At 48.4% G+C, this 15,546-nt stretch overlaps 1 protein-coding gene across 1 annotated transcript; it reads left to right on the top strand.

The window, feature by feature from the left end:
• The first annotated feature begins 12,157 nt into the window (after positions 1–12,157).
• Positions 12,158–15,077, top strand: LOC132325767 (acrosin-like). Its single transcript, XM_059843340.1, has 5 exons — positions 12,158–12,228; positions 12,951–13,193; positions 13,504–13,769; positions 14,031–14,176; positions 14,661–15,077. Exons 1-5 carry the CDS (start codon positions 12,158–12,160, stop codon positions 15,075–15,077), a joined length of 1,143 nt encoding a protein of 380 aa, XP_059699323.1.
• The last annotated feature ends 469 nt before the right edge of the window (positions 15,078–15,546 follow it).

The raw sequence follows: 15,546 nt of genomic DNA, 5'->3' as shown, positions 1-15,546 counted from the left end.
CTCCTTGAGTAGCAGGACAGGCAGGATCCAGGGCAGGCTACAGTGCACCACAACTGTTTCCTGCTGGGGCAATGCCTGCTGATCCAAAGGCAGCCTCAGGGTCAAAAACCTGCTCTGTCCTGACCACACTCCTCTCCTCTGTGCATGCACACACACACTGGAGTTGATTTAGTTGTTGAAATAAAGTTACCTTTGTTCACAGAGAACCATCTTTTCAGTGCAATTGTCTTACTCCTGGGTAAGACAAGAAGTGCCATGCTCAGCACCTGCAGAATGAGCCTGGGGGCACAAAGGGACAGAGTGGCTGCAAAGAGCTCCAAAGTGCCTGGTCAGAGAGGAGAGGGCCCTGAGCCTCCATGGGCTGGAGGAACCTGGTACATCAAGCCTAGGAAGAGCATAGGAAAAAAGCAGACACCTTGGGGGGGGATGCTCAAATGCACATGGGCTGCTGATTAGGGCCTGGTGAGAGCCTGGGCTAAGGGAACAGATCTGGGAAACTCCCAAGCATGACAAGGGAAACTCCTGGCTCCTGACTGGAGTGCCAGTGCCCCAAGGCAGAGCCAGATTTCACAGGCAGCAAAGGGGGATTGATGTTTGAGGTGGTCACACTTCACAGATACCCAAAGGAAGAGCTGGGGTCATTCTGGGGAGAGGAACCTGGCAGGAACAGTAGGAGAGGACACCAGGAATGCCATGGAAGGCCAAGGTGAGTGGGCCAATGCCCCCTGCAACACCAAGGCTGTTCACAGGCATGGCCAACCTGTGAGCCAGTGGAAATGATGCCTGGGCTTGGCTCCATATTTGGGAGAAGATGAGAGCAGAGAAAGGGAGGAGTTGAGGAAGATGAGAGGGCTGTATAAGCGTAGCCAATGGACAGAAGTAGCAATCAAAGAGCCAGCTGCAGAGACACAGACTGCAGCTTGGTGTGCTGGTTTGCCTGAGGGCTGTAGATAATCACCACAGGATGGGAAAGAACTTTCTTATCTCAACTCACTAATTAACAAATCATCTACAAACTCTACAAATTTGCACCAATATTTTTCCCTTTTTCAATCACACTTTGATACTGTTGGTTGGGGAGGGGGGGAATGGTAGAAGCTCCTGGAATGCCATGGGGTAGGCTTGTTGAGGCAGTTTTCAGCTGTCTTTTCCAGGTGAAGACAAGATGACTGGATGAATCTCAAAGTTGCAAATACTTTGTTCAATGCCAAGAATCACATCTTGAGCATTAATAGTGTTGCTTTCACAAATGAATCCTAGTTGTTCCCTAGCAGCACAAGATTCTAAGTTTACTGTTTGCTGCTTTTCATTCACCTTTCACGACCACACCCTATGTTCTGAGGCGTAGAGTACAGTTTTTTTCATTGTTTAATCCTAGTGCAATGATGGGGTGGATAACATAAACAGTGGCATTACATATAGTAAGCACAAATGCAATGGCCATATTAGAAGCAGGATCATAGGTAAAATTTACCATAGTCCACCAGGATTGAGACTTTCTTTCAAAATCATTATCCCAGACAATCTTTCAAATTTCAGCTGGAAAAATCACCTTCACCCCTTTCCCATATGATCAAAGCTGCTGTTGCCTACATCCATAGCTGTGCTTGTATACAACTGAAAGCTAAAGACACATTATCTTGAACCGTACTAAGCACTTCTACTATTAACTTGTTGTCTTGGTCCCTGGCCTTTTCCCACTTTGGCATTATTTTTGAAATCTGCCACTGGCTAGTTCCTAATGCCAATAGAGATGACTGTAGGGGCTGTTTTAATTTTGCTAGACCATCTGCTGCAGTGGCCAGCTTGTTCATCAGTATTTTTGTATCAATTCCATTTAAAACTCCCAATCCTGCCCCTAATATCCCAGTTAGATCCCTTCTTACTCTGCTCCTGAGGTGTACTTGTCTCTGTAACCATGTTGCCCAGCCCTCAAAGGATGTCCTTAGGAAAGAGGAGCAGGCTGGTTGGATTTCTGAGATGTTAATTTGCATTAGCAATTCAACACATTTGAGAGATAACTCTGGATTGAATAACAGTTGCTGTTGACTCATATTCCTCACTACGTATGGGTCTATTTCATGTATTTTAGGTTCAAGCTTGGTTTGGGTCTGAACTGCTTGAGTACTGGAGCGAGTTGTAAGACATCTTGCCGTTGTAGAAGGGAAGACCTCTATTTTAAATTTAAATGAGAGCCCAATAGCATCATGAGCCCAAAGAAAATCACTTCTACAGGCTGTATTAATGTGAAATTACACAAACAGTCTGATTTACTTGGGCTATCACAAACCTCCCAGTGCCTGTATACAGGAGAGGCTGAAACACTAATTTGATTTGGTCTCTCATGAGTGGTCCTATTGACCACCCAGCATCCTACCCTTATTTCTTCTCCTCTGATCCTTTAAGTGTCCACAGTTCCTGTTCCTGCCACTCCTGCTCCTCATATATCTGATTCCCATGGATTACTATAGTGGATAGGTTTAAATATTTTATCCCAGAAGGTTCTGCCATGGATCCAGTATACTGATTAAAAGCCAGAGACTAAGGCCATTCAGCATCATTTTGGATAGAGGTATTCTCTAATCCCAAACTCCAATTACAATTATACACCAAAAAAATCTGTAAATGAAATTACACTACCCCCAGCCACAATATATTCATTTTGCCCAAGTAAGTTTTAGTCTCAGTTCATTGTCTCCTGCTGTCACTTTCCAAGGGGCTTCTGGGGCGTTCTTCACTTGAGAGTGGTGGATCCAGGCATTCTGCTCCTTGATCTTGATTGCGGTGAAGGTGGTGAGAAGCACTTGGAATGGTCCTTCTCACTGTGGGTCCAAAGTCTTTTCTGTAAGAGACTTACAGCATAATACCCAGGCTGCATTTTATGTACTGGTCCATATAGCTCCCTGTTCCGAGTTCCAGCCACATGTTTTTCAATTTATCTGAGCTGTTTACTTAAAGCCACCATATAGTTAGCTAATGTTACCTCCCCAATGTGGGTGGACATCCCCTTTTGTATTCCATATGGTCTTCCATAAAGCATTTCAAAGGGACTCAGCCTTTCTTTGGCTCTAGGTTTAGTTCAAATTCACATCAGTGCCAGTGGGGGCAGGGTAGATTAATTTCCTGCTCCAGTCTTGCTGCTTAATCAAATTATTCATTTTCTCCACCTGGCTGCTCAGTTGGGGAGGGTATGGAGTATGAAATTTCCAATCTATTTCCAGGTGGCTACTGGTGGATACAGATTAGTATCTGTTGCACTATTCTGGAAATGAAATGTGGTCCTCTATCTGAGGATATTGTGGCTGGAACTCTGAAGCGTGCCATTATTTCTTGTAATAATACCCTGGTCAGCTCTTGAGCCTGGATAGTTCTGGTGGGGAATGCTTCTGGCCACCCTGAAAATGTATCTGTCAATACTAATAAATACCAATACCCCCCTTTCTCTGGGAATTCTGAAAAGTCAATATGCCACTGCTGTCCAGGCCCAAGTCCCTCCCAGTCTGAACAAGTTTTGGTCTGGGGGTGTTCTTGGGGTTAGTCTGGAGGCAAAGATCGCACTGTCGGGTCACTTGAGCAATAGTGGCACATATATTCCTGGCAACAATTTTTTCAATCAAATAGTTGTTCAGGGCTTTTACTCCCCAGTGTGTTTTCTGGTGCTCCTCCCTTACTAGTGACCACAACAAATAGGAAGTGATTACCAGCTTCCCTTCAATGGTAGCCCACCCCTCTTGGTTTTATGTCCCTTTTTGATCTTTGATTAGTTTTCTGTGTTTCTTATTATATTCTGGCTTACCTTCAAGGGAAAATTGTCCATCTGGAATTAGACCTCCTTCAATAATTACCTCACCTTCCACTGCTTCCTTTGCATCTCTATCCTCCAGTCCATTTCCTTCCTCCAATTCTGAGCTCCCTCTCTGGTGTGCCTTAATATGCATAATTGCTACCTTTTCAGGCAGCTGAACTGCTTCCAGCAGATGGATTATCTCTTGTGCATGTTTGATGTTCTTTCCTTGCAAGGTTAGCAGTCCCTTCTCTCTCCAGATGGCTCCATGTGCATGCTCCAAATGCATACCTCGAATAAACATCTGTATAGATGTTTATTCTCTTTCCTTTTGCCATTTTCAAGGCTCAGGTCAGTGCAATTATCTTGGCCTTCTGTGCAGAGGTGCCTGTTGGTAAGGGTCCAGATTCTATTACTTCTCTGCAGGTAGTGACTGCATATCCAGCATGTCACTTTCCACTATCAGTGTAACTACTCCCATCAGTGAACCAGGTCTCTGCATCATCCCAAGGAGTGTCCTTTAAGTCTGGGAGGCTGGAATAAGTAGCTTCAATAGTCTCCAGGCAATCGTGGTATACTTCTTCTCCTTGATTTCCACTGAGAAAGAAGCTGGGTTGACAATATTAGTCACCACTATCTCCACATCATCTTGTTCTACCATGATGGCCTGCTATTTCAGGAACCTCTATGGTGAAAGCTAGTGGCCGCCTTTACTTCCAGTACTGGGGACAATGTGTGGGATACTAGTACAGTCATTTTCTGTCCCAGGGTAAACTTGCATGTTTCTTGAACATTCAGCATGACTGCTGCTACAGCTCTGAGGCAACCTGGCTATCCTTTGGCCGTCGCATCTAGTTGCTTGGAGAAGTAAGCAACTGCCCTCCGGTATGGACCCAAGTCCTGAGCCAATATTCCCAGGACAAGTCCCTGTTTTTCATGGGAAAAAAGAAAGAATGGTTTACTTACATCTGGAAGAACCAAAGCTGGAGCTGACATGAGGGCACTCTTTAGCTGGTGAAAGGCCCATGTGGCTTCCTTTGTCCACTGGAGATCTCTGTTTCCATTGGCATAAGAGCATAGAGGTGTCTGATGAGCAGTCCGTAGTTATAAACCCACAGCCAGCACCACCCTGCCACACCTAAGAAGGTTCAGAGTTCCTTTGTCATTTGGGGTTTTGGGGTTTGGCATATGGCTTCCTTGAGAGTCTGCCCTAAAGTCCATTGCCCAGCACTGACCTCATACCCCAGGTAGATTACTTTCTGTTTGGCTACCTGTGCCTTTTTCTTTGATACTCTGTATCCTTGGAGCCCTAGGAAATTCAAAAGGCTTACTGTCCAGGCCATACATGCTTCCCTCATCAGAGTGGCTACTAGAAGATCATCCACGTACTGCAATAGCCTTCCTTCTTCCTGTGGAGCTTCCCAGGACTCTAGATCTTTTGCAAGTTGTTTCCCAAACAGAGTGGGGGAATTTTTAAAGCCTTGAAGCAACACAGTCCATGTGAACTGGGTTTTGTGCCCACATTTAGGGCTTTTCCTAAAGCCCTAGGAATGCAAAAAAATGCAAAAATTTTCTGGCTGGCTTCGTGGATAGGGAGGCAAAAGAAGGCATCTTTCAGATCTAAAATGGTAAACCAGGTTAGTTCAGGTGTCAAACATGTTAGCAAGGTTTGCCACCACCAGGTGCAGATCAGGCTTTTGCTGCCTGACCCTAACTGGTTGTTTTCCTTAACTTGCACAGGAGGTGCATTCTCTGCCCTCCTTGGTATGTTAGAGGCCCATACCCCAGGAAACTCCAGATCCATTATTTTCTTGTTAATTTCATCCATATTTTCAATTTCAGTTTCACTAATTGTTAAAATTAAGTTTAGTATGTCCACATATTGTTGATCCTTTGCCTCCAAAATAACCTCCCCATCTTTAAATGTGATCTTTGCTTCCAGCTGCTCCAACAAATCCCTACCTAAAATGGCCTTTGGAAAGTTGGACGTATGCAAAAACCTATGAATATTTTGATGGTTTGCAAAGTATGCTTTTTCAGATTGGCCAGTTGCCCCCTTACCATAACATAATCATCTGTTATAGACATCAAGGCTTTATTTAACACTGAGTATGTTGCCCCCCTGTCTACTAAAAATTCCATTTTCTTAGTCCCCATCCTTCTACTCCATCTAAACTCGTTGCCTTAATTCAAAGTCTTGGGGTAGAAAAATAGGCTGAGCACACTCAGCTTTAATTATTTGTGCCGGGTTTCTTAAAGTACTTGAAATTCTCTTTTCTAATAATTCAAACACCCTATTACTTCTTTGCTTCTTGTGACCGGTTGCTACTAAAATTCTTATATCTCTCTGAGTAGCCTTTGTTTCCTTAAAATAACACAAATGACAAAGAGCCTGTCTTGGTCTCCTCCACCTAAACTCTGCTTTACAAAATCTGTCTTATCCAGTTCTCTTCCTGCACAATGCAATCTTCAATCTTCCACTGACACTCACTTTGCTGCCTTACAAAAGGCTGTGCCTAATGCAGCAAAAACTCTGATATGCCCACAAACACAGACCTTCCTCCTTCCTTCCCGCCCCCCCCCCCCCCAGTATCTCAAAGTATCTCAAATTCACAAGAGTAAGGGCTTAAGTTGCTGTGGGAGGGGAATTCCTGGAATCCTTTAGTTCGTTTTACTACAGTTAAACATAAATCACCATACTGTAGTTTTTCTGTGTAAAATGCTACACTTATTGCAAACAAAATCCTAAAATCTCCACAAACACAACCATACAATCCCAAGAATCAAATTACCACAATGCCAGGGAAGAACCACATAAACTCACTGGGAAAAAGGGATATGTCTCAAAGTGCCCACTTTTCTCAACACAACACAGCATACAACACTTCAGCCTCTACCCACATTAGCTTCTTCTGGTCTTCACACACTCTGGACACAATCAAAATAACAGCACACAGTAAAGTTATTAACTGGATCCAGTGATTTACTGGATTCACAAACTCCCAGGGATCAAGTCCAAGCCACTGGAGCAGAGGAACCCCCGGAGTTAGTCTAGCCATGGTTAAAATGTGCACAGTCTACAAAAATCACCACCTTTAAACACAATAAATGTCCTCACCCACATTTCTCCACTTGTTCCACTTCTCTGCAGGGTGCTCCCTGCCCTCACAGCCTGCCCCAGCCAGTGCCCTGGGCCTCACCCAGACACCTCAGATGCAGGTAGAACTTCTCCCCCGCACACCATGGTACCCTCACTCATTTTCTCATACATCATGCACTCACACAGTTACAAACACATTAACATTAACCACAAAGCCCAGGCACCACAAACACACAAAGTTCGGGTTCACTTGACCCACCTCCACAGTAGCTAGTGGTCACTCTATCGAACAATGCACCCATCCCCAGTCCCCCTATCACTCCATCAACTAAGGGATCTCCGCCACAAACTGTGCTCTCAGCCGATGGCTACCTGCAAGCACAGAGACAAGGCTGTGCACTCAGATGTCACTGAGCAACTTACCAGCAGCCCTATCTCTCTCTCCCCGGGGACCCTTTGATATACATACCATTTATCTGCACACCAGCAGGCCTGTCCTGGCAGGAGGCAAGCCAAGATAGAGCGGAGCTCCTCCAGGGAAAATCTCAGGGTGCACCTAGGAGGCCCACCCCCACTCCACCCCTGTGAGGACAGAGATGGCCTTCTGGCTGGCTCGCCAAAATGATTTCCGGAAAAAAAACTAACTCCACAACTTGTAAAAATTGTAAAGCTGGTATGTTTATTACTGCACTGGACACGTGTGGGGATTGTTCCCCCTAAAGGCTGTGTGCACCCCTGAGAATTCCGAACCTTTTTTTTAATACCCCTTACTTGTATATATGCACATAGGTTCTCAATAGGTTCATGCATATTCATTTTACATGGTTTTGCATTACACTTGCAGCTAGTTTTTTTTACCAGTCCTTGTACAGAAAGAACTCCCGGGTCATCCTGTCCATCTCCTGCAGCTTCAGCTTTGGCTCTCGTCTTTGTTTCAAAGTTCAAGGGGCACCCCCTTAACTTTCTTTCCAGCTTGAAAATTCGCATTCCTTTTCCTTGGCTGAGACAGCTTTGCAAGCACAGGCTTTTTGCGAGAGCAGGCAGTCTTAAGCACAGCACAGAGTTAAGAGACTAAACAACATATTTCATCTATGCAAGCAAGCTACAGACCAAGTAATTCAAAATGGCACATTTCACCTAAATCCAAAATGGATTTTTACCCTGTTAAATTTTCACTCTGTTTCAGAACAACCACCCCATATCAGTACTGGTCCCTCCCACCCCGGCTTAAGCTTCTTCAAATATTTCCTGATGTCAGAAGCTGCCTGCTCACTAAAGACACTGAGTGCAAGAGTGTAACTCAGAGCTGAAGTTGGCCATTACCCTGTCCAGTGAGCAGACCATCTTAGAGTTGCCCAATCATCCTGGAACAACCTTATTGCACTGTCTTGGCAAAATTCTAGTGTCCAAACAATTTCTCACAGTTCTGTATAACCTCAGCCACAGACATCTCCTCATCTAAACCAGGGATATTTCCCATCATAAACACTTCAAGGCATGTGAAACCCCTTTTTGCATGCCAAAGCAAGAGATAACTGCTCACTTGAAAAATTGTAGGTGGTTTACTAAACCTTAACAAAAATACAACAAAAGGACTAAATAAGGAAAAAGCTGCAGTGCTGGGAACTGCCTTTGTGGCTGTCTCCCACGTGGCCGCTTCCTCTTCAAGATGGATGCTCAGTCTTTTATACTCTTGGGGGGGGGGGGGGGTTGCATCAGCCAACCCTGGCCCCTCCCAAAGTCTGTCAGACAGCTCTTCTTTGCTGTTTATTGGTGGAGACTGCTTTCTTGTAACTTGATTGGAGGGTCAGGTGTTATCATGCCATGGCCCCTTAGCAACAAGCTTTTCCACTCCCAACTGCCCAAGGTAATGGGCACATGTACACGCCTTCTTTCTACTTGTCTAAGACACCCTAGGTTGTCTGATAGTAACAATGCAGAGTTGGGGGGGGGGGGGGGGGGGGAAGTGAACTGTGGGGAGAACAGAGGACATCTAAACTACAATTACATAACTATACATCAGTAAAGCTTGTCTTAATAGTCACATGATATTAATTCCTTAACTGCAAGAGCCAATTATCTCATTATCTATCTATAACACCAAGAAGGAGTTTCCACCCCCTTCTGTGTGTGCTTTAGCGCTCATTTTGTGGCACAAGGGACACAAAGCTCTCCCTGTGCCTGTCTCCAAAAGTTTCAGGCAGAGACTTGAGCCTCTCCACCTCAGAAATTATGGAGGCCTCCACAACTCCTCTGAGGCCACCTTAGGCTGATCATGCTGTGCATGCCTTCTCCATCCACTACCCATGATTTCACCAAATCTACATCAAATTTCTCAACAATAGAGAGGCTCAAATGCACCCTTATAATTTACACAGACTCTGCACATGGAGTTATAACACTACTCCTCTGTCTCCTTCCTGCTCTGAAAATCCCAGAAGCTGTGTATTTGGAGGAGGGAGGCTCCAGAGGTACTCCTCTACATTCCCATCCGGGCTACCATAATGCTGAAGAAACTCCCCTGTGTGACCATTCCAGAGACAAGGATTGCTCCCATGAGCTGCCAGGTACGCTGTTCGATTACCCACCCATGCCACTCTCACCCACTCAGAGCAGGTTTCTGTACCCATTCCACTCTGAGGTTCTGTCAGCAGAGTTGCAGATGTCTCATTCCATAAAGAGCCACCGGCTCCTGCTGAAGCTCTCAGTGTTGTCCTGGTTTAAAAGACAGGTGTCTGCCAAGGAAGGCGGGAACCTCCTTTGGAATGGAAAATGTGAGCTCCTTCTCTCCAAATTATTATAACTTTGAAATTACTGGGTTTTCAGGCAGGGATATGAGAACAGGAATAACAGTTCTTTACTAGTATGTTTAACAAGGCAAACAAGGAACAACAACAGCAGCAACAACAAACAGAACAGAAACAGAAACCCAGTCTCAGCCTTATCTCGGCCGCAGGTGCTACCCTTTCACTGCAGTTCCAGTCACGGCCAGCAGGGGCGCTGGTGGCTCCTGGCCAGGCAGGGTGGGTGCGATTATTCCCCCACGGCTGCAGGGGGCGCTTTGGCATGAGCTCAGCCACATTGCTTCACACGGTAATGGCAAAAGAGGTGGAGAAGGGGCTTCCTTTGGAAGCTCACAGGAAGCAGCCAGTCTCAGTGCCACTCGAAAAGCTGAATGGACTGCAGCAGGAACCTTGGAGAAACAGACTGGAACAGGAGTGGCAGGCTTATCCTGGAGTGACAAACAAAGTGTAGCAAAGATTCCAGAGCCATGCTAGAAGCCGCTCAGTGTTTGGGCAGGCACGGAGTGTCAGGTTAATGTGTAGTAGAAAAGCCTAAATCATTGGCATAAAACAGCACAGCTCGGCAGTGGCTGCCAGGCTACTGCAAGCAGCAGCCACGAGCTTCTGGGAGATGCCTTCTGGGAAGGGGGAAGGAGTCAGGATCACCTTCCCAGTGAGGCTGGGTGTTGGAAAGGTCCCGGTTCAACAGACACTCTTGCGAGCAGAAGCTCACCCACAGAAAGGAGAAAAGCAGTTCAGTACAGAATTCCACTATGGCAGCAAATTTACCCCACAGCAGCAGCAAACAGGACTGTTCCCCTCCAGCCCTGAGAGTGAGAGTGACGAGCTGAGCCTAGCCTCAACCCCAGCCAAAATCTCACAGTATCTCAGCACTTCCCAAGAGAACTTCACTGCTCAGAGACAGTAGCAAACTGCACCCTTCCCACTCCTCCTTGGCTGTATCTTTTGCCTCTCTTAAGTATCTGTTGTTCCCATCTCTTAGGCAACAAATGGGAGCAAATTCCCTGAGAGAAAAGAAAAGGAGAGGGGGAAAAAATTTCAAACTCCAATAAGTGTCCGTTACCCTGGCCTGCTCCCTGTGCCCACTGTCATGCAAAGGGTGCGCAGCCTCTGGTCCCAGGCTGCTGCCAGCCAGAGCTCAGTCTGCAGCTGGCACTCCAGCTGCACACCCAGCTGCTCCCTGCCCCAAATGGATTCCTCAGCCGCTGCCTGCCCTGGGGACTGCACAGCCTCATCCTGCAAGAAGAGGGGCCTAAAGAAAGCAGCAGAGAGCCTTCTTACAAGGGGAGGTTCTAAAAGGACAAGGGACAATGGCTTTACAGGAACAGCGGGCAGCTTCAACTGAGATCATGTGAAGGAATTCTTGACTGCGAGGAATTTGAGGAATTCTTGCTGATATACTGGCGTGGCTTACCCAGAGCAGGTGTGGATGCCTGTTTTTCATGTAGGCAGGATCAGCACAGAAGACACAGACACCAACCTCATGAACAAATGTAATTTACAAAATTCAAACCAGCAAAGAATTGCAAAAGGATAAGTAAGCAGGACATCAAATCATTAACAAAGAATTGCAAAAGGATAAACTATGCAATGCATGTAATCATTACCATAAACAACTGCCTACAGTGATGAAGAAAGGCATATCACAAGTTACCCTAATCCTTGACCATCACCCAGACCTACCCATCAACTGGGGGGAAGCCACTGTCATAGTGAAGGACTGGGGAACCACTGACAGCAACTGGGAAATCCTGCAGGTACCTTCCCCTACAGGGTGTGAGGTTTCTGACTGTCTGTGAGAGGTTCCCGTTTTTATATCATTGAATAAACAATGTACCAAAACTTCTAGTGCAGAAACATGTTGTTTCAGTCTGCTACTGGGATTCCCCCAAGGCCTTGGAGGGCTTCAGGTGGAATCAAGGAAGCTGTTTGTGTTCCTAAACCACCCAAACAAGGCGAGATAGGACCTTGTCCAGTCCCTAAGTATGGAAAGGTAAATCCATGTTTTGCCAGTGAGTGAACATCTGGTTGGTAGACTCATCCAGAGTCTAGCTCTTGGTCAAGGCTGTTCTTCTGGCCTTGGTCAGGGCCTGTTGATCAGGACTCAGTACTTCAATGTCCCATTCCTCAAAGTGTTCAAGGACAGCTTCTGAGCCAAGCTGTGAACACTGTGGGTCTAGTGCAAGCCAGCACTCCCTGCCCATGGTAGCAGGTTGTAGCTATGTGATCTTCAAGGTTCCTTCCAGGCCAAACCATTCCATGGCTCACTAATTCCATGCAGCTCTTCTCCCAGTGGGGCCTGTGCCACAGAACCCCACAGCGCCCAGAACATGGAACCCACCTCTCTGTGACATCAGCCCCGGGGCCGAGGGCACCACGGGCAGCGCTGCTGTTGCAGGCACTGCGGCTGTGGCTGTGCTGCTGCACGGAGCTCTCAGTGCTTGCAGCTGACACGTGCCTCTGGCAGCCATGAATTGTCTCGGCCTCCTCATCCTGCTGACCGTGGCCGGGCTGGCACAGAGCATCCAGTACACCTGTGGGTAAGTGGCCCCAGGCCCTGGGAGGGAGCCATGGCAACACTTGCGGCCTTCCCTGGAGGGGACGCGCCTGTCCCCCATGGCCAGGCCACAGCTTCCCACCCACCATGGGGGATGAGCGTAGAAGCTCGCTGTGATTCCCCTGGATTGGCTGGGAGGAGCTGGCTGAATAAGAAGGGATGGGAACAATGCAACAATCCAGAAAATAAAGAACTTTAACAGTGAAAATAACAAACATCACACAGGTACAGAGGCTAGGTTCCAAAGACTCCTTTGGTGGGGCAGATGCAGCCAGATGTAGGGGCACAATGTCCAGTCAGAAAGGCGAACTCAAGATATGACCTGATAAAGAAAATGTCTTGACCAAAGGGGAAGGAAAACTGGAAGCTTGACGCAATATAGGAAGCATGCTACTAACTCCCATGATCCCATGGTTCCCAGTGTGGCTTGGTCAGGTGCCCCTTCTCAGCATACTGTCTGTCATCGTCTGAGGTCAAAACAGTCCGTAAAAGCATCTGAGGGAAAAACATCAGTAGGACAAGATCCCACCATGGGAAGCCTCAGTTCCTTGCCAGCAGCCAGGTGCTGGCACGGACAGACACACACCCCATGGGCTTCCCTGGCCTGCTGTGTGTGCAAGCCCTTGTGGAGAGGGCAGAGGGCTGAGCTTCAGCCTGAGCCACAGCAGGCCTTGAAGCAGCATGGAAACAACTTTCTGCTTGCAGAGGGACCTGTGGACTCCGAGCTGTGCCATCTGTCTATCACCCCACAAATAATTCCTACGGCAACGTGGCTTATGACTCCGGCATGATACGCGTCGTGGGTGGCACAGGTGCCAAGCTAGGGGCCTGGCCCTGGATCGTCAGCATCCAGCACCCCTGGATACCACGCCTGAAGCATCTGTGTGGAGGGTCCCTCATCAGCACACAGTGGGTCCTCACAGCAGCCCACTGCTTCGATGAGGTCACGTAAGGAGGAGCAGGGAATGGGGACATCCCCACAACACCAGCAGGTGCCCTGTCAGCAACATCACCTGCTACTCCCATGCCCTTTCCTCTCAGGCAGCCAGGCTGTCACACTGCTCAGGATAAGCCTGGGTTCCTGCCAAGGCTTCCTAGCAGCCTCCAGCTTGACATTCCCCCAGCCTAAGGTGTGCGAGGGCACTCATACCTGCCAGAGCACTGCTCCCTCTCTGCCTTGCCAAGCCAAGGTCTGGCAACTGCTGGGCTGCTGTGGCACATGTCTCTGCTCTCTCATCTCTCTCTCCATGCCTTCTAGGGAAATCAGCATGTTGTATGTGGTAATCGGGGCCACCCAGTTGACTAAGCCGGGCCATGGGGCCCAAGTGCGCCATGTCAAGCAGGTGCTGATACACCAGTACTACAACCATGATGACATGAGCTATGATATTGCCCTGATGGAATTGGACCATCCTGTCCAGTGCAGTCCCTACATCCAGCTGGCCTGTGTGCCCGACACCACACTGAGACTGTCAGAGCTCATCAACTGCTGGGTGGCTGGCTGGGGTGCCACCACTGCAAGAGGTGAGTCCCCAAGGGTGACTCCTGGGCCAACTCAGCAGACAGGGGAGAGGTCTTGGGCTTCCCCATAGCAGAGGCTAAAGCTGGAGTCAGGCTGCAGGACGTACACCTCTGCAGAGATGGGCCTGGCCTGCTTCCCAAAGGCTGGCAGCAGTTCCAGTTCCTCTGCAGAGGCACAGCCAAGCCATGGATCCCCCACAAGACAGCCATGGGAGGAGAACTGGGAAGGAGTTGCTAGGGGTCATTCATTTCTCTTGCTCACAGCTCAAAAATCAACTGATCAGCTGCAGGAGGCCAAGGTCCAGCTCATCGATGTCCAGCTCTGCAACAGCAGTGGCTGGTACGGAGGGAAAATCCACACCCACAACTTGTGTGCTGGTTACCCACAGGGCACCATCGACACCTGCCAGGTAGGAGCGTGCCACAAGCCACTCAGCCCCCAGCAGCACCAGCAGCCAGGGAAGCACCAGCCCAACACAGCCCAGGCCCTGCTTTGCCTGGCCACTCATTGACCCTCCCGGCCCCAGCTCCCCCCCGACTGCTGTGGGGGCTTCCCACACACTCCCCACCCACACCTGCCTGCCCAGGGCTCCCCTTGTGCCAAAAGCCCAGAAAGCCCAGCTAGCCCAGCTAGCGCTCCTGGCAGTGCAGAGGTCCAGGTGCCAAAGTTCCATCTTCTGCACATCCAGGAGTGCTGTGCAGATAGGACAAAGAGAGCCCTACCCTATAGGCCCCCATGCTATACACAGCCAAGCTTCTGGAGGCTCCAGCCTCTGAGCAGAGCTTTTCTCTGCCCAGAATACAGCTCTGGCAGGGGCTGTGAGAGAGAAGGAGACAGCCCCAGTGCTGGCTGGTGCCACCAACACCACCTTACTCCTCTGTGTTCTGCTGCAGGGTGACAGCGGTGGTCCTCTCATGTGCCAAGAGAAAAACAGTGACTACTGGTGGGTCATTGGAATAACCAGCTGGGGAAGAGGCTGTGCCAGAGCAAGGCATCCTGGAATTTACATCTCCACTCAGTACTTCTATGACTGGATCCTATTCCACATGAACCTGAGCCCAGATGGAAGTTCCTCTCCAACATCTCGGGCATGTAGTCATTTTCTAATTACTTCACACCCCTGGAGTCAGTATATTCCCACCCCACAATCCTCTCAGAAGATATGGCCAAGACCAACCCCCTCTCCAAAACCAATTCCAGTACCAACATTTGTCAAAGGTAAATGCCCATTTTCCATCAAGATTCTGCTGGAATTCTTTACTCAAGTGAAGGAACTCCTCCAGAAGACCTTTGGTCAGAACACATCTTGAGCAGCAGGACAGCCATGGTCCGGGGCACATTGCAGTGCACCACAACTATTTCCTGCTGGGGCAATGCCTGCTGATCCAAAGGCAACCTCAGGGTCAAAAACCTGCTCTGTCCTGACCACACTCCTTTCCTCTGTGCACTCAGACACCACAGTTGACTTATCTGAATGAAGTAAAGTTGCCTATGGTCACAGGGAACCATCTTTTTGACTGAATTCTGACTCCTGGGCAAAGCAAGGACTTCCATGGTTGGCACCTGCAGAATGAGCCAGAGGCCAGACCTGCTGGACACAAAGGGACAGAGTGGCTCCAAAGAGCTCCAAAGTGCCTGGTCAGAGAGGAGAGTGCTCTGAGCCGCCATGGGCTGGAGGAACCTGGTACATCAAGCCTAGCAAGAGCATAGGAAAAAAGCAGACACCTTGGGGGGGATGCTCAAATGCACATGGGCTGCTGATTAGGACCTGTGAGAGCC

Source organism: Haemorhous mexicanus, chromosome 3, assembly GCF_027477595.1.
Source record: "Haemorhous mexicanus isolate bHaeMex1 chromosome 3, bHaeMex1.pri, whole genome shotgun sequence".
Classification (NCBI taxonomy): domain Eukaryota; kingdom Metazoa; phylum Chordata; class Aves; order Passeriformes; family Fringillidae; genus Haemorhous; species Haemorhous mexicanus.
This window is presented reverse-complemented; position numbering and strand designations above follow the sequence as displayed.

Excerpts from the sequence above, each read along its gene's own strand:
- LOC132325767 (XM_059843340.1), top strand. The coding sequence starts at position 12,158 with ATGAATTGTCTCGGCCTCCTCATCCTGCTGACCGTGGCCGGGCTGGCA. Across the intron at positions 13,194-13,503 it reads CACTGCTTCGATGAGGTCAC|GGAAATCAGCATGTTGTATG; the intron begins GTAAGGAGGAGC and ends CATGCCTTCTAG. Across the intron at positions 14,177-14,660 it reads GCACCATCGACACCTGCCAG|GGTGACAGCGGTGGTCCTCT; the intron begins GTAGGAGCGTGC and ends GTTCTGCTGCAG.